Below are 27752 nucleotides of genomic sequence, written 5' to 3'. Positions count from 1 at the left end.
GTAGACACTGTACCATTTATAATCCTGCATATCACAATTACATACCATATGTAGTTTAGAATACTTTCCCTTTTATAGTTATATGAAAAAGCTTAATTTTTTTAAGTTATCGTCAAATATCGACGTTAAGATTAATGTCATAAATTATGGAGTCGCCAGTATAAAAATGTGCTCTTTGGCTGTCAGTGATAACAACGACAATCTACCCTATTTGTGGAAATTATTATGCACCGCCTCTCTACCAAATCTAATTGGTCACTATTTCAGGAGGAGCCGTGGTTACATTTTATACTGCTTATCCATAGGCTAACAGACCTGCAATTCCAAAGTAGTCGTTGGGTTCATGCTAGTGTGAGGGGTGGGTGTAAATGAAGATGGAGGTTTTGATGTTAATCAATGATTTAGCTAGTGGATTTATGGAGTGAGTTATTGCCAGTTTTCTGTCTTTCGGGAAGGAACAATAGTGGACTTGGAGACAAAGGCGATATTAGCGATAGCATGATAGTAAGTAGCTGAACAAACAACTTTCTAGCTAGCCCGTTTTTGTAAGCGCCTTCTGCAGTTTCAGTTTGGAAATCTGACTGAGTCGGCTACAAGGGATGGGAGGCATCTACTGCTGCCAGCGACTTCACATAAAGTAACTTTGACTTACAATAACTGCTAAGTACTATAGTAGCTAGGTTTGTAGCTAGCTAGCAATTATTTGGGTTACAGGTAGAATTGACTGGGGAGGCTATGTGGGATCTTATACAGGCAGTTAACCAACGCTTGTTGTAATGTTGAGCCTGGAAGTGTGACAGGCTGGTATCGTGACTGTTTACCAGCTACTATCTGTAATTCGCTAGATATTTCAACTGGTAAGCTACAGAACTATGCTTAGTTTTACAGTCAATTGCTTGGCAAGCATAGGTAAATAGGTTCCCTCGTCTTATTTCCAAAGTGATCCGTTTCAGTCAGTCACCGGTCCGTTTAGTCTCCACGTGATAGCTGATGACAATACTGGCTATTGTGATGGTGTACTGCTAAGTGTTTCTGCCTGTAGGTATTACAGCTGTAAAAAGGATTAAAGGTCCTATAGAATGGATATGAGGTGAATAACCCCGTTGTTTGTGTGAGAATTGTAGGTATGTCGGTACGCGCTGTCAAGCATTACAGTCCTTAGTTTCATGATTAATATTTCTGTTAGTAGCTGTTGTAAAGGCCCACTGATTATGTGCGCGTGTGTGTGTGTATGCACACACACACGTGCCTTTTGCGGGCAGTTTGAGTAATGCACTGTTCTGATGTTTGCAATAGCTGACATGTGACAGAGCTTACCTTACTAAAGCCCCTAGAGGCTGTCCAGAAACACTACACTTTACGAGAGTGTCTGTGTGTAGTAGTACAGTGGAACCTCTGGATGCTAGTGCACACACAACCCACCGTGTGGACTGATGGAACAGCCTTTAAACTAACAGTGGTTTGAGAGGATCTGTGTACATGATGAGGGCTGAGCCTGTAGGCATCTGAGAGAGATGGAGAGGGAGAAAATTGAGTCAGAGAGGGAAATACATGGAGCGTAGGCTGTAAGAGGATTCCAACTTGTCAGATCCCTCAGAACCCACGGTCTTAGGCACGCACGCACGCTTGCACGCACACCTAATAACAGAGTGGGACACACTACAGTAGGTGGGCGGGAGGTGGGATTTGCTGAAAAGGAGGTCTGAGTAGAGGATGTCTGGAGAAAGGAAGAGGTTAGAAAAAGGGATTAGGATCGTTTGAGGATAATGGCGAGTATTCTCAGCACATTTCTTCAGCTCATTTGGGTTACAGCACTCTCTAACTCATGGACACTCACTTGTATGCTCTCGTGTTTCCTCTCTGGCACGGCTCAAAGTGTGTGTGTGTGTGGGTGTGTGGTTTAAAGCCTACCCCGCAACACAGGAAAAAGCGGCTGGGGCAGCTTTCTTCTCCCCTCCCAAGTCCTCTGAAACAGTGTGTTCTCATTAGTCCGTTCACTTCCTGGCTTTGCCACAGTCGGATAGCTTGTCAGAGCCACCCTGATTTTCCCTGTCCGTTCTGAGCACTTGTTCACTTCGTGTCATGGATTAAAAAGGAATATGACCGGTGTAAGACATGTAATGGAAACCTCGTTTTAGTGTAAGCTAAACCACGCTTTCGCCAATCCACTGATTTTACGGGGTGAAGGGTGTGGACTTTGGGAGGAAGGAACAGATGACCGGGGCGTATCAGAGTTATCAGGGCCACTTGTTTGGGAGGAGTGGGTGTACCTTGTCTGTGTGTTGGTAAGCAGCCTTGTGGTAAGCGATCTCCTGCTGTCAGTGAGTTGTTGTGTCTGAGGGTGCGTGCATGTGAGATCAGGTTGTTTTGGATTGTTTAGTTAGCCAGTGGTGATTGGTTGTTCTGGCGGTTAGCTGGTTTCTGATAAGTAGTGAGTGTGTGCAGCGTGATCTGTTGGACTTGGCAAACGCCCACGGGAGTGTGTGACTGTGTGTGGTTATGTCTGGCCTGTTGATGCGTGGAGCTCCGTGCATTAATTGCAGTATTATTTTATATTTTGTGTGGGCTCTTGAAATGCATACGATTTTGAGGTCCCTGGCAATTTTCAGCCCTACATACTTTAGACGCACCCACCCAGGAGTAAAGGTGTAAACTGACAGAGTACTGTTGTTTTGCCTAGATGTAGTACTATAAAGAGGCGTTAGAAGTTTCCTGTTTTAATCTGTGTGTGTGTGTGCTGTTTACGAGAGGAATGAATTAAGCGTGAGACCAAATTCTGCTAGAACTGGTTGGTAGGCCCTTAAAAACCGGTTTTGTAATACATTTGAATATTAGAACACACTAATGTTTCTTTTTGCTTTTGGGAAATCCATGAAGTCTTGCATTTTTGCAGCACTGACAACACTCTGATTTGTCTCTGCTAGGTTAGAATGACAGATTAATGACATCTGGTGCTTTGCTGTTATGATCAGCTCTCGGTCATCTTGTGTTTTCTGGGAAGCCAGATCTGAACTCATGGAACCACACTGTATATGGTAGATATTTACACAATTCACCTAGTTCTGTTTTTACCATACAAGGATCCTGTGTATGGTATACACGTGTGTGTGTGTGTGTGTGTGTGTGTGTGTGTGTGTGTGTGTGTGTGTGTGTTAGCACAGTGGTGGAGGGAGAGTGCTGTTTATCATAGAGGTATGAAACTGCAGAGATTACGTGAAGCTTCTATCGAAGGAGAGAGAGGGAAGAAAGAGGAATATTTATCTGTCTTTGACAACAGTTTTGAACACAGAAACCACTGATCCGTGACCATGAACATTACTTCCATAGACACCTTTAAAATGCAGTGTCAAATGAAAGCTAAATTGCATTTTTTAAATGAAGGAAGACAAGGTTGCATAATAAGGATTCATATAAACCTTATAAACATAGAAGGTATATGAAATAGTTACTCGTGACTTGTTGTAACTTGGGACATTTTCGGCATTAATCTAACCAGCACCTGGCTATTTGTAGATTTGACTGCTCTAATGCAATTCCGCTTCAGAATTGAAAACCACCACTATGCAAATGTTAAACCAGATCTTATTTGAATTAGGCCCTACATGTGTAAAATATCCAGTGGAAAAGAAGGCCTTTTGCATAGGATTGCACAGTGCTTTTGGAAAGTATTCAGACCCCTTACATTTTGTTACATTGGTTTAAATAGATTTTTTTTCCTCAACATCACGCACTCAATTCCCCGTAATGACAAAAGTAAAAGCTGGTTTTTAGATAGTGTTTTTGCAACAAAATCAAATTTAACCCGGAAATATGACATGTCCATTGGTATTCAGAATCTGCTAAGACACTGAGTTTGAGGACAGCTGCATCCTGTTTCCATTTATCATCCTTGAGATGTTGTTGTGGACATGCAAGTCTGTGTGAGGGCTGAGACAGGATTGCTGGCCCTAATATGGTCTGGTTTTTGCTTTGTCATTATGGGGTATTGTGTGTAGATCAATGGAACCTATTCAATCAATTTAAAAATAATGCACCTGGTACCAAAATGGGAAAAAGTGAAGGGGTCTGAAATACCTTTCAGAAGCCCTGTAACAGTTGGTTAATGACGTTTTTTTTTATTGATATACACAGCGAAAACCTCGATCAGTTTACATAGAATTGCTGTACTAACATGGGGGAAAAGTCTTGGTACTAGAATTCTATTGCTTTTAGGGGTTTTCCTTTTAATTGTCTGACATTTATTAATCCACTAAATGTTTTAAATGCCTTAGAACCTGTACTGGTTTTATTAAATCTATCAGAATGCATCAGTCATTTCCATTCCCGGAAGCAGCAGCTCTTGACTGGTGTGTGTGGTGTATTTCTACCACTTTGTTTAGCCATTAACAATTCTAAGGATGACGGTCTTTGTGACGACGGAAAACCCTTCCTGCCTCTACCTGGCAGAATCACGAGGATTTATGTTGTCCATCTGATGTGCATTACATATTAAACATTGCAAATCAACTGTTTTCCCAGATGTCAACAACAGCAAATATTGTTTTTTGCATTGTTGTATTTGTAAGGGAAAAACATCCAATAATTTTGTTTAACATTCTTTTTTCAGTCTGCTTTTTTTTTGAGGTTGAAAACCTGAAAAAAAAAATGTTGGCCTTGGTATTGAGTACAATTTTGGTCTCTAGGAATACTAAATCTGGTATTGGTGTCAAACAAAAATGTTGGTGTGGTGAAAATGTAACAACCCTTACTGGCAAGTATTTGTTTGCTTCCCAGGTAGAAGTTTGTCTAACGGAGGTGAGGGAAGATGTTGGCTATGGACCAAGGAGTGGTGGAGGAATGGTTATCAGAGTTTAAGGTGTGTGTGTGTGTGTGTGTGTGTTCTAACAGGCAAGTGAGTATGCGTCATCAGTATTTACATTACTTTGTACATTCCACTACATGTTACTGTCTCTCACACACACTGAAGTGCTAATTGCCACCAGGTAACCTTGTCTACCCGAAGGCATTTTAATCTTAATCAGATCGCACACACAGATTCTCCTTCCATTTTTACCTGTCATAACCTTAAGGTGTGTGTGTGTGTGTGTGTGTGTGTAGACTCTCCCTGACAGTGCAGTGTCCAGCTACGCAGCGTCTCTGAAGGATAAAGGCTCCTTGATCCCAGCAATCTACAAGGTCATCAGAGAGAACTATAGTGACGTATGTACCCCACACACAAGCAGAAACATTGTTAATGGGTACACAAACACACACAAGTTCATTTGTGTGTTTTTATCCTTGTCGGGACCAGAATGTAAATAAGTCCACTTTCACTAATCTTAACCTTGGGACTGGGGAAAAGGGCCTAATAAGGGTAATTGTTTGCATGTTTTACCATCCTTGTTAGGGCTTCTGGTTCTAATTTGATCTGTTAAACCAAAACACACGCACACGGCTACAATCCACCGGTCAACTTTAAAATAGGTTACCTGAGACAACAACAAACTACAGCGTCCTGAAGTGAACTCCTCCTTTCCTGTCTTCCAGCTACTGGAACCAGTTTGTCACCAGCTGTTTGAGTTCTATCGTAGCGGGGAGCCACGGCTGCAGAGGTTTGTGCTCCAGTTCCTCCCCGAGCTGCTCTGGTCCCTCCTCCTGGCTCCATCTGCAGCTAGGGACCCGCACACCTCAGGGTGCATAGAGGCCCTGCTGCTGGGGATATACAATCTGGTGAGGCAGGCACTCACACGCATGTCTTTATGGCATCAACTAGGGCTTTCTCTATCTCTTCCTTTCTTTCTTCTCTTTCATTCTCAGAATAGCAGAGTGGGTCAGCTGTCAGTCTACATCCTGTCTCAGTGATTACTCATGCTGACATTAACCGCTCTGACGTCGCCTGGCAGGCATTTTAACACACACACACACGTACACTCCCAACCAAAACCACTTGTAGTACATTTAACCACACACTGACATTGTCTCTCCCCTCCTTTTCTCTCTTCTTTATCCCTCTTCCTTCCTTTCTCTGGCTGTTGGCGTGTAGCCGTGTGCAGTATTCTACAACGACACAATGTTCCTCTGCATGCACTGTTTATTTCATCTTTATTCATCTTCAACCCCTCACTCTCTCTCTCTGTGTAGGAGATCGTAGATAAGGATGGACAGAGTAAAGTCCTGTCCTTCACTGTCCCTTCCCTCTCCAAACCCTCAGTCTACCATGAGGTTCGTGAATCCTTTTCTGTGAAACATGATATATGAATGGACTTGGCTAACTGTTTAATCCACCCTGGGTGAAATGGGATTTAAACCAGAAAAAATCCTATGGACTAATGAAACGTCTATAGATCAGGTTGTTAATATGAATAAACCCTGCCTTCAGCCCTCCACTATTGGCTCCCTGGCATTAACAGAAGGCGCTCTAGCCAATCACGGGCTGAGTAGAGTTGTGTACAGCGGACCTCACCTACAGAGAGAAACGTTCACAGCTCAGAACAGGTCAGGTTGAATTAGTTTTGACTATTTGACTGTTGTGCAGCCATTCATGGTTTGTGTTAATGTTACGTTTTGTGTGTGTGTGTGTGCGTGTAGGTTTGAGGTGTTGACCTTCCTGTTGCTGTGTTACAATGCAGCTCTCAGCTACATGACTTCCTCTTCTCTACAGTCTCTCTGTCAGCTTAGCTCCAGGTAACAAATACGCACAAATTGATTTGTAAGTGGGGACCAGAAATGTAGAACCCCCCACAAAATGTTTTCATTACATCCTACAGTAGCTATTAACCCTAAATGTAGGAGTTACTCTAAAGTTTTACGGACACAGATTAGGCATAGTCAAGGGGGAAGAAAATCTTGAATTCATTTTTAGTACTGAACTGTGTTCACTAAATAGGCCCTTAAAGGAGAATAGTGTTTTGTCTTTGTTCATAAATCTCCTCAAGTAATTGTTGGACTGTTTCTCTGTGCAGGCCACTCTCTTCCTGAATGAAAACATGTTAGAACCAGTGTGAGTGCAGTGTTGTCTGGTTATGTTGATCTTCCTCCACTGAATCTTTTTGATGGAACTTTGTGAAATAACGAGTATCTACATGAAAAACCATGTTCCGTCACCGCAGAAACACAAAATGGGGGAACTCCAATCATGTCATGGGTTTTGAAGATCACTTTTTCCAAACATCTCCACCAAAGATTTTTCATTGGCTTGTGCTATAAGCCTTCAGCCCGTCTATATATTCAAGTTCTTCAAGTACCCTTTCTACAGGGAGAGAAATGTAACAAGATGATGCTGCGCTAGCTATGCCCTCCTCTTCCTGAATGAATTGACACATTTTCTAATATTTATCACCCCTTTAATGCCTATATCTAATTTTAATCCCAATTCTAAATTCAAACTAAAGCCCAAACCAAAGAAATGGTGTTGTGTATGTGAAGCCTGGCCATAAGGTCCTTTCTTTCCCAAAATGTTGCTTAAATAGTGTCAAAATAAAATGGATCCTCACTTGATACCATTTCGTCTACATTCATTCATACATCCATACACACACACACACACACACACACACTCCCTTGCCAACATCCGTTCATTTAATCCTCTTACTACTTTCATGAGAGGCTAGGATAGACACACACCAACTAAGGAGATGTTAATCTTAAGACTGCGCTAAAGAGACATTTGAAGCTACACTGGCTTTTAAAAACTAGGCTGTTTGAGGTAACTACTGTAGATTTCCTTCCAAAAAGGAAAGGTCCTTGCAATGTCACTAAAACAACACAACAAAAACTTCTCAATTGTCAGGGCTCAAGTAAAATGTTGCTGTTGTGTTCTTGTTGTTTGATTGATATCGCTGTGCTGTGATTGGTTAACAGGGTGTGCATCTGTGGTTACCCACGGCAGCAGCTCAGGAGGTATAAAGGCATCAGCTCTCGTCTGACCGTCACCTCGGAGTTCCTGGTTCAGCTCATCACTGGGATTCACTACGCACTGTGAGGAGCAACACTGACGCACTCTGTCTCTAACCTCTGACCCCTGACCTTAACCTTTGCCAGGACCCAGTAAATGAGAGGTTTTCTAAGTTTGTGTGTCTGTGTTCCAGGTGTAATGGAGAGGTGGACCTTGGCACCAAGGCCCTGGATGATGTATTGTACCGAGCACAGCTAGAACTGTTCCCTGAAGCGTTACTGGTGGGTGACACGAATATACACCAACCTCTCCCATGTTGTATGTTTCTTCGTGTGTGTGTGTATGCGTGTCTGTAATCCCAGTAGATTATTCACAGTGTTAGGACTTTGACACATTCGTCTGTAATCCTGAAGTCTGCCACTGTATCAAACAGATTTACAGCTTTACAGGAATTAGACCCTGGTGTTGCGTACGCCGTCACCACCCCCTTCACCCCTTACACCCCTGCCTTCACCCAGAAAGATCCTCTAATGTCTCCCCCCTGACCCCAACCCAGCATGAACATGGAGTGGTGTCGACCCATTGGCGGTGCCAGACGGCATTCCGCATTTTTGTGCCAGGGATTGGTCAGACACTGTTCACTGTCGTCCTACTTCTGTGAAACCCCCAACCCCCCCCCCCCCCGCCCCCCCCCCTTGGGGATACAGCTCACCAGTACAACTGAGCTTCAGCTCAAAGCTTCAGCCCTTTGGTCTGTATGCCTGTTGTTCCGCCTGCCTCAGTGTCTTCTCTACTGCCACTGTGCTGCAGTTTTTCCCTCTGCCGGTCTGCTTAAGCCTTGTCAGGCAATTTGAGCTAACTGTTTTTAGACTGTGCTGTTTAATGAGTGCCTGGTGCATGTTCTTCCCTAAACGCCACTCAAGGTCTGGATCACTGTTACTGTGGTTCAGACTAACATTTTCCATTGAGGTCATTGGGGCCACATACTTTTACATTCAGACCGCGCCAGTCATCATGTTTCTATATTTATAGTCACTCGCAGTGATTTATTAAGAGGCACAATAAATATGTGTTGGCTATGTCAATTCCAACCAGAAATGCGTGACTCAAGAGATATTGTGCAACGTAATCGAGTGATCATTATGAATGCCAAATAGATTATAGTTGCTGTGTTTTATTGTGATAATAGACATTTTGTTCAGAAAATATTCATTCCGTGGGCCTATCTTCATGTGCACTAACTAATGGAATTAATTTGGTTTCCACACCTGAGAGAGTGGAAACTCAAAATGATACCTACAAAAACCGAATTAATACGAAACATGCAAAAAAGGCTTTTTCCCCTCACTAGCATTTTGAAATGTTCTAGATGGGAACACATGTTTCTCTGTGACTTGAGAGAGATCAACAGGCCCCAGCATTCCACGAAGCAAAACTGTTGGGTAACAAATTCTGACATATTTATCACAGCTTAACAGGCCCATGGGCCACCGGCTTTGTCATTCTAGATAAATACAAATGTATTTCGGTTTTCAACAAGCCCCCCCGCCACCCCCCACCCCCCCACTATCTAGCCCATCTGGCAATTGCCAGAATTGTCAGATGGCCAGTCCACCCACTTAAACTCCCACACACAAATGTACACAGCATTTTGTGGTGGTAGCCAGTGCCTGACATTGTGTGTCTTGTCTAGGTGGGTAATGCCATCAAGTCGTCCCAACAGTGCGCAGCGCTAAAGTCTAGCGCCAGTAAAGAAGGAGCTCGTAGTATCCAGGTTGAAATCACACCTACTTCCTCTAGGTATGTATATTATACACACCATATGTAGAGGATGAATATTCCATCCACAGCCTTCTGTAGTTATTGGTACAGTGAAGGATTTTGAGATTGAACTATAAGTTTGAAGCTTTTATTATACTGTACACTGTGTACATATTGGTTTCACCATTTAAAAAAACAAAAGCAGAGAAGGATATTCCTTTAGCTTGAAACAAAACCAAATCTGTGTCAGAATTCAATATTTGAATTGTTTGAAAATCAGACATTTTCTTCCTAACTATAAAAAGAAAATTAGCTAAGCATTCTTTGCGAAGAGTAAAATTTGACATTTCACTGTTATCCTTAGTTTTTTGTGTCGAGTAGTCTTGCCCGTCATTTCAGATTGGTCCATCAGTTTATAGTCACGGCCGCATTAAAAATGAATCAGAGTGCATTAATAGAACTCACCCGTTGTCTGATAAAGCACAAGCAAAGGCAACCAGTCTCATTAGACAGTGATTCGTCACACAGCAAGACAGTGTCCCAAAACATCCTGCCATTGCAAGAGGATTTTCAAGGCCAAGAAGTCCCCCAGCGTCTGCTGGGGTCCGGGGGTTGCAGAGTTCAGGCACTTATAGCATGCAAGAGATTTGGAGCCAAAAACTGAACATAATTTGGTCATTATAGTATTCTGTTTCAGTACTATACAGTACATAAAATGTGTGGTAATTCCTAAATGGTGATTCCAATATATGTTACACTAATAAAACAAATGCTGTGAGTGTATACTTTAACCTCATAGTAATTATTTGACTTCAGATCCAAACCTTGGAGTATAAACTCTCCCAATAATTACACCGTGCATTGTATAGCTAGTAGTTCATAGATTGATATTGGGTGTCCTGTTTAAATGTTTCTGTCTACCTGTTTTAAAATTCTAATGTAAGTTCTCTCATGTAGGATCTCACGGAATGCCGTCACATCGCTCTCGATCAGAGGACACCGCTGGAAACGCCATGGTGAGCCGCATGCTGTCACTTTGTCACACTGGCCGGGACGTCAATGTACTAATCAGAGGTTATCAGTTCCAGACCAGTCAAACTGATTTACTGTGACGAGGAACCAAAGTTCAGCGTGGGTTCTCCACCTTAAGACGTCTTCTTAGCTGTGTATCGTTCACTGCTCATCTGTCTCCAGATTATCCTCCATACATTGTTGTCACCTGTGCATTATCCTTATGTGTGTCTATACTTATCACCTGTACATGATCCTTATATATGTACATGACTACACATCACTTATTGCATAAGCATAACGTCAATGACAACTCATTCTGTACAGACCTGATCACTGTCATCTATTTTCATAGTATTTGATGCATTTTTATACCGTACATGCATGTATTTTATCACTGTGTTTACCATGTGTGTACTGTGGGACAGGCATAATTTTGTCTTTAATTTTCTTTTGCCATCACATTTATTTTAGTGTGTGTGTGTGTGTGTGTGTGTGTGTGTGTGTGTGTGTCATATGTCTCTTTGTGTGTATGTCATGTCTGTGTTTTCATGTGTCTGTGTGTTTTATATCTGTGTCTCATCTCCATGACCCCAGAGTCCCAGGAGGTCAGTGTAGACAGTGACCCAGCGACCCCTGGAGGTCAAGGGTCGTCTGTCCCAGAGATCAGTGTGACGATGCCCAACGGAGACTCTCTACGGCCCCGTGACCCCCGACCGTTAATCCAACCCGAGCCTGAGCTGCTGGGGTCAGCCTCAGAGGTCAGCCCCACCCACGACCCTGGTCCTAGGGGTCAGGAGGTCAGGAGGCAGAAGTCTGTGAGGCGATTGGTGGAAGAGGGTTCTGGGCCCTGCACCGCAGGGAGGGCCCAGTACTAAGACTCTCCTCATCCCCGGGGTAACCTAGGTAACAGTGTGGAGCCATGGTGTCAGCATGACCGCTGATTGGATGGCAGATGAACTTCCGCAGCACTGAATTGTCTCTCTCTGTCCTCTGATTTCCCCTCATCACTCGCCATCCATTCTCCATCTGTTCACCATTAACTTTTATGGAAATTGTGTGTGTGTGTGTGTGTGTGTGTGTGGGCGCACGCGCGCCTGTGTGAAAGTATTTTGGTCTCTAAAACAACCTTGCTCTAACACATCACTGGGTTGCCGGGGGGACAGACTGCTCCCTCCTGATTGGTTAGCTGCGGCACCTGAGAAGGATAGGCAGCTCTGGATTGGCCGTTAGGTAACTGCTCATCAAATTAGAGTGGGGTTTCACTGTAGTCAGACCTAACTAGAAATCTCCTCCCTTGTTCTTCCAAAAAAGAAAATGTGTATTTAGATCACATTAGTACTACTGCATATATGTCTGTCTGCTAATATAAGAGTATATTGTTGTGTTTTCTGTAGTAAAGTAACATTGGGGTATGTAAGGACATTCATTTGGCCAGTTCTTACATTTTTGGCTTGGGGTTTGTGGTTAGAATTAGGGTTAGATATTATGGTTTGGATTTAGAATTAGGGTTAGATATTATGGTTTGGATTTATAATTAGGGTTAGATATTATGGTTTGGAATTAGAATTAGGTTTTTGGGTTAAGATTAGGTGGGGAAAAAACCTTGATTTGCATAGGGTATATTTCTGCATGCGTGTGTGTGTTGCTGCCTACTACAGTACACCTGCTGCCCAGATCTCACAGGTTGCTGGCTGCAGATAACTAATGCCTGATGAGTTGGATGATTGCAGCACCACTAACTTGTTGTTACGGTGTAGTATGAATGTATGGCAGCCAGGATGTGAATTGGACTGTAAAAACAAGCTGGTACTCACTGAAAGTCTACATCTATCACTGCTGGCTGGCTCTCCCTGTCCTGCAGCCTACTTTGCGGCTCTACTATCTCCGCTGTCCTTAAACGACAATTAACTCCTGTCTCTCCATCTGTTTCTCAACTACCCTCTCTTACCATCTCCCTCTCTCGTTCTCTCTCGTACTCTCTTGCTCTCTAGATGCAGTGGATCTGGGTTCCCCGGAGGAGTTGATGGAGATCTCGGAGGTGGATGAAGGGGTGTGGCCTACAGGAGGGGCGGGTCTGGTCTCATTGAACACGCCCACCATTACTATTAGCAACAGTGTCACCCCTGGGGTTGGAGGGGTCAAGACAGGAAGCTGGAAATGGCATCTTGGTGGACGGTCACATAAGGAGAAGGAGGGCTGTCCTCTGGGCGGGCAGACCCTGGGTGAGAACCTGGAGCTGTCAATCAAACGCCTGACTTTGACATCCAGCCATTCGGTGCCCAAAGGGCCTATCCATGGCCCTCTGAGCAACCTGTCACGCACCGCCAGTGCTGTGTTCTCCCGCTCCTTTGAGGGAAACAACCCTGGAGGTAACCGTGGCAACCCGGAGGCTGGCCGCTATTTGTGCAGTGGCAGCCTGCAGGAGGAGGAGCTAGGCTATCTAAGCCCTGTCCCCAACCACACCCAGCGCTCGCCCAGACTCGGTGTGCATTTCAGGAATGACCTGTGAACACCTGGTCTCTAACCCTTGACCCTTCACTGCCTTCTCAGTCATCTGACCTCAGCGACCTGGACTCCCAGCCTGCCAGTGGGACTGGAATTCAAACTCCATACCACGTTTCCCCCCATTCCCTCTTCTCACCATATCCCCCCCATCCCCATCAACCATCATCTTCCTCTCCTCCTCTCTTCTACACTAAGACAGCTGGCACCTCCAGAGATGGGATCATCTTCGCCCACTCCTGTCTTCCCAAAGCGAGAGTCTGAGAGAGTGAAGAGCCTGGGTCCACCCGCTCTACCTGCTCTGGGAACCAGACAGACTGTGTTGCAAAACAACAGACTTCGTAGTTTTCGGAGAGAGTGTTTGGAAATGGAGTATTTAAAAGACTCCTGTTAGTCCTGTTTTGCTCTCCGTTCATCCCCTCTGACTACGACATCTCTGGGGAGGTTGTGTGTGTGCGTGCAATTGTAATTGTAAGTGAAAGTGGGCATCTGAGGGTGTATGCAAATGTTTTTAAAATGAACAAGGTGCGATACTCTTAAACAAAAATTATTGATCTCAAGGGAAGGTTTTAAGATGCCCACTTCCCTATATAAATTGGAAGGTCAGGGCCCCCAACAGCCCCCCTCCTACCTCACCAAAAAGGTAATACCCTGTTCCTCACCCACACCATGCACTAGGGTTTGAACGAACCCCAAGACATGACATTCACACTCCTGTTGCCATAGCAACTGTTTATCCATCCAGTCCTAGTAAATCTGCATCCTGTGAAAGGATTAAATGACGACAGAACACAAAATTGAAGGAAACCAAAAATAATCATTAATGTTTACATCTGTAAAATATTGATGTCATCCTTACTAAAAGCAATAGCTATTGTACTATGTTGATTTTTCTCCCTGATCTGATCGGATCTATAAAAATAGCTGATTGGGGTAGTTATGTTTACAATTAAAGTTAATTGGGGTGGGGTTGCAATGTTTGTAAGATGATGTATAAAATATTTGTATGATGTAAACTGTGGTATTTTCATATTTCAGAGAGACTAGGGTTTTTAAAAAATACTTAGCAATATGAAGTATAGGGTCGCTATTAAAGGTCTTCAAATCCTTTGCAGTCTTCACATTTTGCTGCCTTCATTTTTAATCTAAAAGGGGATTTCATTGAAAAAGTCATTTTTTGTTTGTACAGAACATAAAAAAATCGAAGATGCTTAACTTTGAATTCGAGTCTATAAACTTTCATAACTGTTGGGCCTAAATATCTGCATTGTTTTGTTTCAAACTGAGTAAATTTTGTTGAAATTCATTAATCGACACCAATATTTTAAAGGAGATTTAAGTCAGGATTGAGACTGAACCACCTCTTGGAAAGCACTGGTGTGTCTTTAGTATCTGTTTTTGTAGTTTTTCAGCAGAAAAAGAAAATCACCAACAGTATTTGGTTTTCAGAGGACTAAGCTGGGTTCCCCCTCTACATTTTTATCTGCTTTGGTGCTTTTGTTATTTTTGATCAAATAACAATAATGTAGTCATTTAGATTTTATCTTGAGGCAGAAAACTGTGATACATTTAAAAGGAGCTTCTAGACTTTCACTAGTTACTGTTAGCAGGACATTACCTTGCTGTGTATGATGATGTCATATTGCAGCATTTTCCTTTTAACTGATGTTTAATGTAACGACAGACAGTCTGGATATGTGGTATTTTTCTACAAGATTAAGAGTAACAACTGTTTTAGCAGTATTGAATCCTTTCAGTGTTAAAGTACAGTAGAACCCAAACCAATCCTGCACGATGCTGGCCTGACACCCAAACCCACCACCCCTGGCCTAGTAATAGAGGGTTAAGGGAGAAGCCTTTACAAGCTAGGGGATAGGTTGTAGGGCTTGGTATAGGACTGAGGTGTCAGTCCAGTAATGCTGTGTCTGATTGGTTTATCTAAATTGGTTGATTGATTTTGAATTAGTCATGTTAAAAACGTGAACTTTACTGTGTTTGTCAGTTCTCTGTTCCATAATCTGCTTTATAAAATAATGGAAATAAAGATCGAAAACACTCATTGAGACGACTCCCCGTCTGGAACCTTTGTGTTCTGGAACCACGGTTCCATGAGTCCCGGAGTTCTGTCATAGCCAGATTTTTCTCAGTCAGTGTTCTAGATCTGTTTTACGTTCATACAGTGGAACAACAACAATCATGTTTCTGTATTTTGTTGCTCTATTGGATGTTATGAATCTGTAGATAATATTGATGGATGTAAAATGTTGTTTTGGCCTTTCTGTCTGAAGATAACTCATTGCTAGAGCTACTTTCTTTAAGAATAAAGTCTTTCTATATTTCACTACATGTCTCTCGCTGTTCTTTGCACATGCAAACCGGTTGCACAACCACACAATTATTCTCACAGACTTACAATATGAACCCATGTTGCTGGTAGGACGCCATCTAGCAACTAGTTCCCACTGCGTCCACAAAGTGGCGCTCGCTACATTTGTGATGGTAATAAATGTCACAAAAATGAAAAATAGCTATCTTGCTTTACGGCCACGCTTCCTCCGTAGACTTCCTGTTTTTCATGACCCCGTCCTTCATAGAACCCAATTGCTCTGTATTTTACCGAAATTAGTCTGTCTACAATGGCGAAGCTCAGCAAAGAGACCAAACAGCGACTGCAGACGGTGTTCCAAGCCGGACAGTTTGTAATCCGGTGGGGTTTCATCCCCACGGTGCTCTACCTAGGTTAGTACGGTGTGGGACAGCGACCTAATACATTAGATTTGCAACCTACTAGTGTTAGCTATGTAACTAAAGGCATGTGTGTAACCGGTGTCTTTTGTTGGCAAAAGGGGGAACCGTTTGGTTAAGTGACGACTGAATTCATAATTATCGTATTTGCGTTATCAGCTGTGTTCTCCTATTTCAGTTTGAAGAACTTGCAACCGGTTAAGTAAACTATGGAATCCAATCGTTCCGTATTTCTATTAATAAATAAATGAACATTCCGTTTTCGAAATGATACTTTCCCTATTTTGACTAGCATCGACCGAAACTAACGTTGGTAGATATTAGCGAATCTTACTTTGCGTAAGTTTCCATAGCTTGACAGAAAATACAATTTGATCGAAACTGTGGCCTGGACAAAAACACGTTTCTTGTAAACCAAGACGTATCATCCATGTATAATATGGACTCATGGTTTGGGTTTGTTCCTCGCCATAAGCGATGTTGTTAAAAACATTTTCACAGGTACTCCCACAAGGAACCGAATCAATCGTCTTTTCATGACGTTATTTGCACTTACTGCAAATAACTGACTAATCTAATGAAATCTTAGTAAACTTTATTCATATACACTGTTGACTTGATAAGAATGTTTAATATAAACCGATCAGCCATAACATAATGACCACTGACAGGTGAAGTGAATAACATTGATAATCTCGTTATCATAGTACCTGTCAGTGGGTGGGGTATATTAGGCAGCAAGTGAACATTCTGTCCTTGATGTGTTAGAAGCAGGAAAAATGGGCAAGCGTAGGGATCTGTACAATTTTGACAAGGGCCAAATTGTGATGGCTAGACGACTGGGTCAGAGCATCTCCAAACTGCAGCCCTTGTGGGGTGTTCCTTGTCTGCAGTGGTCAGTACCTATCAAAAGTGGTCCAAGGAAGGAAAAGCAGTGAACCGGCGACAGGGTCATGGACAGCCAAGGCTCATTGATGCACGTGGGGAGCAAAGGCTGGCCCGTGTGTTCCGTTCCAACAGACAAGCAACCGTAGCTCAAGTTGCTGAAAAAGTGAATGCTGGTACTGATAGAAAGGTGTCAGAACAATGTTTTTTTAAGTATGGGCTTGCATAGCCGCAGACCAGTCAGGGTACCTGTGCTGACCCCTGTCCACTGCCAAAAGCGCTTACAATGGGCATGTGAGCATCAGAACTGGACCACGGACCATGGAAGAAGGTGGCCTGGTCTGATGTATCACGTTTTTTTTACATCACTCGGATGGCTGGGTGTGTGTGAGTCGCTTACATGGCACCAGGATGCACTATGGGGAAAAAAGCAGTGTGATGCTTTGGGCAATGTTCTGCCATTCATGTGGATGTTACTTTGACACGTACCACCTACCTGAGCATTGTTCCAGACCATGTGCACCCTTTCATGGCAACGGTATTCAGCAGGATAATGCGCCCTGCCACAAAGCAGAAATGGTTCAGGAATGGTTTAAGGAACACAACAACAAGTTCAAGGTGTTGACTTGGCCTCCAAATTCCCCAGATCTCAATCCAATTGAGCGTCTGTGGGATGTGCTGGACAAACAAGTCTGATCCATGGAGGCCCCACCTCACAACTTACCAGGACTTAAAGGATCTGCTGCTAACGTCTCGTTGCCAGATACCACAGCCCACCTTCACAGGTCTAGTAGAGTACATGCCTTGATGGGTCAGGGCTGTTTTTGCGGTTAAAGGGGGACCTACACAATATTAGGCAGGTGGTTATAATGTTATGGCTGATCGGTGTATATTACACAATTAACCTAAACTCTGTGAATATAGATGACTTCACGGGACATCCAGTTTTGAGTCTATCATAGTAGCCTATCTGGCGAAAAATAACATTTAGAATAATTTATTTAAAAAATCTAGTTAAGGGAAATACAATACTGCAAATATTCCTAATTGGTTTATTTTGACGTGTTGTTGATGTTATCTAAGTCCTTTGCTTTGGGTGATGAGTCAGGTAATACTGAAACATATGGTCTAGATAACACTTGAGCTCTTGACACTAGAATGAAACATCTCTTAGTAGACAGATATTCAATTAGATTTTTTTGTCTTCTAATGGATTGACTTTAAGTTCAAATTACTTTGTGTCCAATCCATGCATGCAACTTTCCCTTGGTATGTTGCCACGTTTCAGTACAGCCAACTGCTTTCTAAAATGTGGTTAAGTCACCCACTAGTTGACACAATTTAAATGTTTTACCTAGCCCTGTAAAACATTGAAATGCCCCCTTGGTGTGAGAGAAGCCATAACTATAGAAATTAAAATGTATTTATTGGCAACCCTGCCTAATGCCACAGCCAATAGGAAATCTTTGAGATGCCCCATGAACTTATCTCCCAGAGCTAGGACCATTATATAAAGGACGGACTACTTTGTGTACAGGCTGGTACAACTCTGTTACATGTTGAGAGATTTATTGTGAGTTTTTATGGGAGTATTCTTCTACACATCAATGTAATTGTACCTTTTTTCAACATTTTTATTTTGTAATTTAAAACTTTTTTTTTTGTCCTGCCTCTTCCATCCATTTTTGTCTTGAACTGGTTCCTTTAGGCTTTTCCTCATCAATACAGTTGGATTACCTTTTGCAGAGAGGTTAGCTCTTAAGTCCTGATTAGTAATTTTTTTTGTATTACCCACTATGCTATGATGTCATATACGCTGCTTGGCACATTTCTATCTCCTTTGAAATAGCCCCAATCCTTTTAACAAATTTCACCAGGTCCCGCAGCTCCCAAAGGTTTTCACAGTACGTGTATTGTTTCAATATTTATCAATAACTTTTGTTACTTCTTAAAAATGAAATTCTCTAATAGTCTTGTTGAGCTTCCCAAAACCTTTATTTACCTTGCTGATAGTGTTTTTTTAAATCTTTATTGATATCCCCTTTCTTTTATCTGTTCATATTGATGGGTCAGTCAAACCTATCAGCAATATCTTCTTAAATCAGGCAGAAGTGACCCCAGGACTGTACAGCTAAGGGCTTATTTACCTTGCAATGCATGTCCTTAAAATTACCTTTTAAAATGGCGACACCTGGTGAATGATTTCCCTAATTACACTTCCAAAAAGTAGTCTGTGGAACTGATATGGATCTCTGCAATAAAGCTTGGCGCTTTATCCCCTGTAGCACAAAAATGCTTCATATTCAGCATATTACCGGTTCCACTGGAATTCATTTAAAAATGAAAAAGGAACTCGACATTCACTATTTCACTGGTTATAATAATATTAATGTTGTTCAAATCCAAATAGGGTTCTCTTACAGCATCAAATGTCAGTTGCTAGTAAAATCAGCCGATAATGATGTCAGTCTTTGCACAACAGAGTGGTTGGATCCAAAATAAGATTGGGTGTGTGTGTGTGTGTCATAATGATGAGACGCGGGAGCGATTTGATAGCGATATAGGATCATTTGAGGCTGATTTGATACAGGTGTAGCTTGCTATTTTGTGCATGTATTTATTTTTTATTAGAGGTCCAAGAAGCGGAGCTGAAGCTGCGCACTGAACCTGTGGGAACCCTATTGTAATTGTTAGTTTTTTTTATTATTCTTAGGGTTCCATGTAGTGAAGCTGCAGGAACCCTATTGTAATTGTTAGTTTTTTTATTATTATTCTCTTTCATCAGCCGTTTTTGCAAGTTTACCAACTTCTACTGGCTAACTTTTTTTTTTAAACTTGGCACATCCATAGAGGGCTTTGCCAAACTCACAAAAACAAGTTTTGGTGTCCATAGGTCAATGCCTCTAGCACCACCATCTGGTAAAAGTCGCAATTTTTAAATGCTTATAACTCAGGCTGTGATTGGCCTAGAGACTTAAAACCAGTGTCATAGGATGCATGACCACGTGCTGAACAACCGTCCTAGGCCGTTTTTAATTTGCGCCTAGCTAGATTCATTTTTCACAGGTCGCAAATGTTGTCCAATCTTCCTGTAAGAGATGATCTACAGGTGAAGCATAATAAAAGATACGAAGGAGAACCAGAGGAGGCCTGCTGTGTTTGGCACTAATCGGCCATATGGGGGTGCTATACCAAAAGGCCATTTGTAGGTTTTTGTACTACAACAAATAGGGAGTCGGCATTCCAAACCATGTGACCACCATGGGCCAATCAAATTCAAGCTATCAATTAAAGCTTTTAGAAATGCTTGACCGCCATGAAACTTGATGAACTGAGTCTTCTAGGCCCCCAACAACCAGTAAAAGTTTGGGCAAGATCGGCCATTGGGGGTGCTACAGTGTGTCGTCAAACTTGATCTTTTCAAATAGCAATATCTTTGTGCTCCTTGGAGCTGAAATCACCAAACCTATCTCACAATGTGACTAGCAGTATGCTAAAGAAATTTGCCTCTTGGAACATCGAGCTCCAATATCTTGTATTTCTGCCATATTCAACTACCTGTTAAAGATCTAAAAATGTTCACAGTTTGCTAATTTTGTCCAATCTTCCCAAAACTTGGCAGAGATGATCTACAGGCAAAGCCTAACAAAAGATACTTGGTGGATTTTTGATTTGTAAAATAGTTTGCCCGTTGCAGCCGATCAAAAATGAAGTGAGTTTCACAGCAACCGTTTGTCTGATTGTCACCAAACTTGGTATCCTTGGTTGGAATGAGGTGCCGTGGAGGTCCGGGTACGTCACCTGCCAACAACTTCCTGTGTCCGAGAATTTCACAGGAAGTGAGGACGTTTCTGAGCAACTGTTTGTCCGATTGTCACCAAACGTGGTATCAGTGGTCAGAATAGAGTGCATGGGAGGTCTGCATATGTCATGTGCCAACAACTTCCTGCGTCTGAAAACTCAATTGTCACCAAACTTGGTGTCTGTGGTCGGAACGAGATGCCAAAGAGGCCCTTGGTGTGTGGCGCTGATCAGCCATGTGGGGGCGCTGTTTCAGAATCTGTTTACACGCTCATTACCGCCTAACGCGAAAGCAAATTGCTGGGCCTACTCTCGGGCTTGCGTGGCCAATCCTTGTCTTTCACTCTGTTTGCTTGGACCCCTAATTGCTGCTTGCAGCTATATTTATGATTAGATTTATGATGTGATATTTGCACAACTGTTGCGGCCGTGCCTTTTTCAATAAATTGGGACCCATTTTGTAATTATGGTGTATCTCACTCCTGTGCTTTAAGGGGCACTTGTGGATGAGCTCACTTGATGCTAACATTGTAAGCTAGTCTTGATGCTAACCTCTTAAGCTACTCTATGAAGTTATCGTCAGCAACAACAACTAAGGTCATGTGTATATGCAATATATGTATGTTATAATCCCTTTATCTTATTAGTAATTATTGCCAGTTTTAGTTCTTTAGGAACTTCTTCAAGTGATGGTGGTGGCAGTAGTACATTGGTTACTTCTTTCATGTAGAGTTGAGGCCTGAAAGTGAAGTTTATGATTGTAATGTTTTGCTCATGGGAAATGGGGGGCATAAACACCAATAGAGTAGGACCCCTCATGAAAAGTTTAAAAAAATTGGAAAATAGCCGAATGTGCGTGGATATGGTAGTGTTCTTTTCCTCTACATGTGTTGCTTAAAACACGTTACTGATGTCATACAGCTGTAGTTGTAATATATTTCTCAATTTTAAAATATTGCATTGTTAGCGTATCCGTGATACCAACAAGGATGATGTTTTGAAACCTTAAATTCAGGATGTTGATGTAGCAAGAATTTCAACATAGGACTGCTGATCTGGGAAAGTGGTGTCCTGATTGTTTTTATACTGACCCAAAAGGTAAAACCTGCACCGTGTACTACGTATGTGTATGTAGTGATAAAGCATCTTGACAGATGGTGTTCCCAGATGCAGATGACCAAAGGGATAAAGTATATGCTGGCTTTTTTGTCTAGGCGTGGGCCTAATCTATGTATATTTATTTACATTTCAGTTAATAGTGATGGAATACACGCCCCCTCCCCCAGTAATGCACTTCCGTATTCTTCTGTGTTGGAGGTGGTGACTCTAAACTACGTCCACCCCAGAATATTTATGTAAATGTTTGCTATATTATCGTCTGGCACAGAAAACCTGTGTGTCTTCAAAAGTATTGCAAGTTAGTGAAACTAGTGGTAAGTCAATTATAGGCAATAGTAAGATAGGGAAACGAAACCAGTGGTGGACAGTCCCTAAATTAGAGTTAGGATTAAGGAACACTCCGTGACATCAAAGGAAACTGGTCAGTTAATGACAGGTAGGCTAAATGTTCATTGAGAGTCCCTTTATTAAAGGGAATATTCTTCACCTTTTACCCAGTGAATGGAAAACATATGGTCATAGTACCTAACATTACTACTATTGTAATATTATTATATCCGGAACATATATTTAAGGTTTTGTAAGTTGATTGTTTTGCTCAATTGTAGTCAGCCATTTTCGCTGGATTGGCAAACACTTTGAGTGTACGTTTCTTGACGTGGTATCCAATTGCAATCGTGACTCACATCCACTTTTGTTGCTTGACCTCATTTACTGCAATAGTTTTACACATCCCTTATGGTGTTTGTATACTTCCATTTCACTTCCGCTCAGTGAAAGTCCATTATATCCACTGCTCTTCAATGAAGAAACATTTTACTTTTTGATGCCACTAGTTATTTTTTGCGATAGGGAGAAGGATGTGGTTGTAAGCGCTCTGGGAGGGCTAAATTGTAACAGGGGAAACCCTTGACACTACATATTGACAAAATCCTAGGGCTATCCCCAGCAAAAAAAAAAAGTCTTGGTCGACCATGGAACTACTTTTCTGTGCCAATCAATTTGGTAGTAATTTTATAATGTATAATAATCATGAAAGCATGTTTTAACAAAATAATCTGTGTAGACTGAGCTTGTCTGCTGCTCTAAATCCGCACTATGGAATGTCACAAAAATTGCCTTTAAATTATTTTAAATTAGATTTAACAGATGCTTCATTAAGTTTCACTGAACACTTACATTCACTAGGAGCGGGCCTTTCTGGAGGGGTAGTGCAAAAAGTGACACTGACCTATAGCCTGGTGGTGGAAACTGCAATATTCTGATGGTACCAGACTTGAGGATATGATATCAATCAATCAAATGTATTTCTAAAGCCCTTTTTACATCAGCAGTTGTAAGTGCTTTTCAAACGATTTTAGTCCATCTGGAGTCGATCATGCTATGCAGATGGTATTATCGCTAATATAATCTAGGTGTGTCATCTCTCTGGAGTCCAGAACAAGCAGAGTCATACAGCCTACATGTATACAGTGGAGGTTTTCTGGTCTGTGGGAAAGTGGCATTCATGCAATGTGCCCTTTAACATTGAAATGTAGTGTTCGTTTAACTGGGTAGGCCTCCTTTCCTCACAAATATCATTAAGCATTCCCCCAGAATATGTAATGTCTTTCTTTATCCCTTAATATCATGGAATTAATTTATAGAATTGATTAAAAAAACATTTGTCGTCATATTGCATTTATTTTTAATCACATCTTCTAATGATACATGAGCTGTCTTTACTGCATCAAACAGAGATGATTAAGCTAGCTAGCTAGCTAAATCTAAGGCCAAGTGAGAATGAGAATATGTAACTTAACTGTGTTTTCAACACTCCCAACTCCATTCAGATTATTAGCTAAATAGCTAGCATACCTGTTTGTAGGCTGGACTTTTATGTATTACAGTGACTGTGTCTTATTGGAAAACCTTTACACAGGTGTGAAAAATGAATCTGAATTCGCTTATTCTAATCTCTGCTCTTCTGGTGGACAGGTTTCAAGAGAGGGGGTGATCCTGGTATGCCTGAACCCAACATCCTGAGGTACTGTCTATGCGTGTCTGTTTGTGGTTCGGCCACCTGATGTAGGATTAAGGAACCACCATTTCAGATGCTTACCTCTGACCATGTTTTCTCTCTTACAGTTTGCTGTGGGGCTGAGGTCCATCCTGTCTTCTGACCATTCCTATTGCTTATTTTAGTCCCAGCTGTCATCAGAGATTTGGACACCATCTCGCCCTCACCGATTTTTATGTGGTACAATTATCATAGATGTTGGAATCATCATTGTCACTGGAGCATTTATTTTCTTGTATTTAATATGGTAATTACGGTCCACATAAATGGAAAGACCTGCTGGGTCAGACACTTAAAGCTCTGACATTTCTCTCACTCTGAAGTTCCAAATGGATGTCTTATTTTTAATCAGCTTTACTGCTGTGTGACACCTTTTTCCTGTTCTTTGGAAATATCCAAACCCATTTTGTCTTTTCATTTGTTCATGGATCTGTATGTCTCTGTTAAACCTTCCTTTGTAACAAGACTGTCCATTTCTTCGAAGAGAAGCTGAATTTTTGTCTATAAATCACCTTTGCCCTGAAATGACTGTTATTTGATGTCTTGCAAATCAAACAAAATACAGCAGTATTGTAACAAGACCTTTTATTATTATATCTTGGTAGAAAAACATATATGTTCAATATGTAGTAACTGATGTCAAGGCACTTAAGAACAAGGCACTTAAAAACATACATTCAATTACGCCTCAAATCCCGCAACCAGATGTAATCATTGCGGTATACAGTGTTTTTCTATAAATAAATAACATTAAAACATCCTATAAATATTTATAAAAAAAAAAAAGGTCCTACAAAGTATAATACACTAGGCACAAATAAAATGATTTAATCAAATATATTAATTATATTTCACATCCCAAACAAAAATAAATAAGTATATAAATAACTTTTCTTTTTTTCCCTAGTTCAGTCAAGTATTACATTACATAATTAAATAAATAAATAAAACGAATCCAGAAGTGTTTCAGATTTAAAGACATCCCTGCAGGGTTTTTTGTGGCCCTGACTCAGTCAATCCCAGCAGTGTTGTCATGGTTACTGGCAGCCTTCTCCCTTCTTCCCCATTCGGCAGAGTGCTCTCTTGGTGTCCACCAAGAAGTGTCGGAGGTCCCTCAGAATGGCGTGGACGCTGGTCTTCTTATGCCACTCAGTCGCTGTAGACACTTCACCCAGCACCTGTTCCTTCTCGCTGGCAGGAAGGCTCTCTACAACAACAGCCTTCATCTGAAGAGAGACTCTACATTAGGTCACCTTGACAGAAAAAAAACCCTGAACTAGAAAAGTGATCCTCGGGGTTGGGATGTTGGCTTTGAGCTCTCCAAGGCATGAACCAATCAAAATCATATAAAAAAAAATTCGTTTAGGTGTATGAATGTAGTATTATGAGGTTCTTTGAGTTATCTGAAAACAAAATAAATATATTAACGGTTATATTACTACCACATACCTTGCCTATGACCAGCCCTATCAGGACATTGGCGTGATCCCTCACCATGGGGATCACGTTGGATTGTGGGTATTCAGTCTGAACGTGCTGGAGAAGAACCTGGTACACCTGCAGACCACGACTGATCTCCTGCAGACATGCCTCCTGCGGGCCAAACATTTCAATAAATCTCATTTTAAATTCCCCACATTCCAAAAATTAGAGACATCGAGTGAAAGCCGGCTCAGACTGTCAGCCAGTCAAGATCTCTGCATGTTGATACCTCATAGTCCATTTGCGTCTGTGATTTAAATGCTTTTCTACATAGAGGATAATTTTTTTCAATCACACAGGGAAAACATTAGCTTCATGATTTGGACTGAATTCCAGAACGATGTCAGAGGCACTCCTTAAAGAGCTTCATATTTACCTTGCTGTAGTTGGAGAAGCAGGGCGTCTTGGTGAGGTGTTGAGGGATGGATGGGACCTGGTGCTCTGCAAACGATGACATATTTTCCAAAGGCATCTGAAACTCCTCCACAAACTAACAGAAGCAAAATGTTTTACATTTTAATATTAGTTTAATATATTTTCAACGTGAGTTTTGTAGTTTTCAATTATATGGTTAATATATTAATTTAATTATATTAAACTGTTGTTTGCTCTTTGGGGTTTAAGGCCGGGTGTCTCCGTAAAGCACTTTGTGAAAACTTCTGTTGTAAAAAGGGCTTTATAAATACATTTGATTGATTGATTGATTAAATAAATAAATATGAAAACAACTTACCTGTTGATCTCGGAATGTGGTGACCTCGTGAACGAGCATCTTGATAATTTGCTCCCACTTCGTGGACGGTCGGGGTTTAGTAGAGAAGGAGTTTATCGCGAGTTCCTCTCCAGAGGTCCATTCCGAAGTCAGGACTTCGGAGTGCACGCTGGGTATGGGAGTGCCGTTAACTACTAAAACTACCAACACCGACATGAGGATGATATCTGAAAGGAGAAGAGGAGAACAAGAGAGGAGGGATCAGTTAGTGACTACTATATTAAGGAAAGTATGTTTGACCAATGAGAACTACTGAAAGGTGTGGCGCCAGACTTACCTTTTAAATAATTCATGTTCCAGTTATGTGTTGGCGCTGTGTGCAGTGAAGTTGAACGATGCCGAAGTTGGTTACTTTTTTTCAATGATAACTTGTGCTCCTTGCGACAGCATTTATATTCTTACCCACCACAAATTCTCCCCTCCCCCCTCTTCTCTTCCTCTTTATCATTAAAGATCAGGATGTTTTTTAATTATGTTGAACATCCCACATTATGAACGTCATCAGATATCTCTACCGATAAGCCAAAACGTTATGACCACACACAGGTGAAGTGAAATAATCTTGATCATCTCCTAACAAGGGCACATGTCAAGGTCTGGGTAAATGAGATGGTAAGCAAACAATCAAACAATGAGCGTCGGAAGTGGACTTTGGAGCAGTGGAAGAAGTTCGCCTGGTCCGATGAGTCCCATTTTCTTTGACATCACATGCATGACCTTGTACGTGTGCGCCATTTACCTGGGGAAGTGATGGCACCAGGATGCACTGTGGGGAGGCGACAAGCCCATGGAGGGAGTGTGGTGCTCTGGGCAATGTTCTGCTGGGAAACCCTGGGTCTGGGCATTCATGTGGACGTCAATTGGACACCTGCCATCTACCTAAACATCGGTGGAGACCAGGTACACCCCTTCATGGTAATGGTATTCCCTGATGTCAGTGGCCTCTTCCAGCAGGATAATGTGCCCTGCCACACTGTTTGGCAATGGTTTGAGAAACATGAAGAAGAGTTCAAGGTGTTACCCTGGCCTCCAAATTCTGCAGATCTCAATCCAATTCAGCATCTGTGGGATGTGTTGGACCAACAATTCCAATCCACAGTGTCTCCAACTTGCAACTTACAGGACTTGAAGGATCTGCTGCTAATGTCTTGGTGCCAGATACCACAGGACAACTCCAGGAGGACCAACAGCATATTAGACAGGTGGTCATAATGTTTTGCCTCATCAGTGTATATGCACCATGGCATGCAGAGATAATGAGGCATACTATGGATTGCAATATTTAGCTGGGATCAACTACATACATTTACCAGAGCCAGGCTGGCAGGGTAGCCAAGTGATCGGACCAAACCCAAGCCAGAAGGCCGCGTCCCACCTGGTATTCAACATTCCCACGTTCTCCAATGTACACCACTCAACTCAACTGGTTTCCAGTTGAAGCTCAGTTCCACTACAAAAGAGTGATGGGAAGGGTCATTTAATTAGTAAATTAATTAAATTATTCATTATATCGTTCACATACAGCCTGTTGAACAGTTTCACTTCCCAGACATTCAAATGATTCCACTGATCGACTTAAAAAGAGTAGTTCAGAAAGAAAAAAAAATGTGTGTACTGCACATCTTTACTACAAAACCATGGTGTATGCTTACAGAGAAGCAACAGGTAATTCCCCCTCCCTGCATTTAGGCAATTCTTAAATCCTTCATCCCTATGCAATCTCTTCATTCTGCCTCCCC

General features: G+C 41.9%; 3 protein-coding genes across 9 annotated transcripts; 2 read left to right on the top strand and 1 right to left on the bottom strand.

The window, feature by feature from the left end:
* Nucleotides 1-312: 312 nt before the first annotated feature.
* fam126a (family with sequence similarity 126 member A) lies at nucleotides 313-15491 on the top strand. 7 transcript variants are annotated; one of them, XM_034294747.1, is made up of 13 exons: nucleotides 313-504; nucleotides 4774-4855; nucleotides 5098-5199; nucleotides 5527-5709; nucleotides 6121-6201; nucleotides 6359-6474; nucleotides 6568-6663; nucleotides 7840-7956; nucleotides 8067-8154; nucleotides 9567-9673; nucleotides 10592-10650; nucleotides 11243-11406; nucleotides 12640-12799. In XM_034294747.1, exons 2-13 carry the CDS (start codon nucleotides 4805-4807, stop codon nucleotides 12670-12672), a joined length of 1197 nt encoding a protein of 398 aa, XP_034150638.1. In that variant the 5' UTR covers nucleotides 313-504; nucleotides 4774-4804; the 3' UTR covers nucleotides 12673-12799. The 7 variants fall into 7 exon arrangements, with proteins under 7 accessions (XP_034150638.1, XP_010871637.1, XP_034150637.1 ...); XM_010873339.2 differs by having other exon boundaries at nucleotides 314-504; nucleotides 11243-11551; nucleotides 12640-12725; XM_010873335.3 differs by lacking the exon at nucleotides 11243-11406 and having other exon boundaries at nucleotides 12640-15491.
* Nucleotides 15492-15695: 204 nt separating this feature from the next.
* tomm7 (translocase of outer mitochondrial membrane 7 homolog (yeast)) lies at nucleotides 15696-24284 on the top strand. Its single transcript, XM_010873334.5, has 3 exons — nucleotides 15696-15889; nucleotides 23678-23726; nucleotides 23828-24284. Exons 1-3 carry the CDS (start codon nucleotides 15787-15789, stop codon nucleotides 23841-23843), a joined length of 168 nt encoding a protein of 55 aa, XP_010871636.1. The 5' UTR covers nucleotides 15696-15786; the 3' UTR covers nucleotides 23844-24284.
* Nucleotides 24285-24796: 512 nt separating this feature from the next.
* On the bottom strand, nucleotides 24797-26355 carry LOC105012469 (interleukin-6-like). The gene is made up of 5 exons (XM_010873333.4): nucleotides 26291-26355; nucleotides 25975-26180; nucleotides 25618-25731; nucleotides 25209-25352; nucleotides 24797-24985 (listed from the first exon to the last, which is right to left on the bottom strand). The coding sequence occupies exons 1-5, from the start codon at nucleotides 26304-26306 to the stop codon at nucleotides 24797-24799; spliced, it is 669 nt and encodes a 222-aa protein (XP_010871635.3). The 5' UTR covers nucleotides 26307-26355.
* Between the last annotated feature and the right edge of the window lie 1397 nt (nucleotides 26356-27752).

This window comes from Esox lucius, chromosome 10 (assembly GCF_011004845.1).
Source record: "Esox lucius isolate fEsoLuc1 chromosome 10, fEsoLuc1.pri, whole genome shotgun sequence".
Classification (NCBI taxonomy): domain Eukaryota; kingdom Metazoa; phylum Chordata; class Actinopteri; order Esociformes; family Esocidae; genus Esox; species Esox lucius.
The sequence above is the reverse complement of the archived record's forward strand: the minus strand, read 5'-3'. Positions and strand labels throughout refer to the sequence as shown.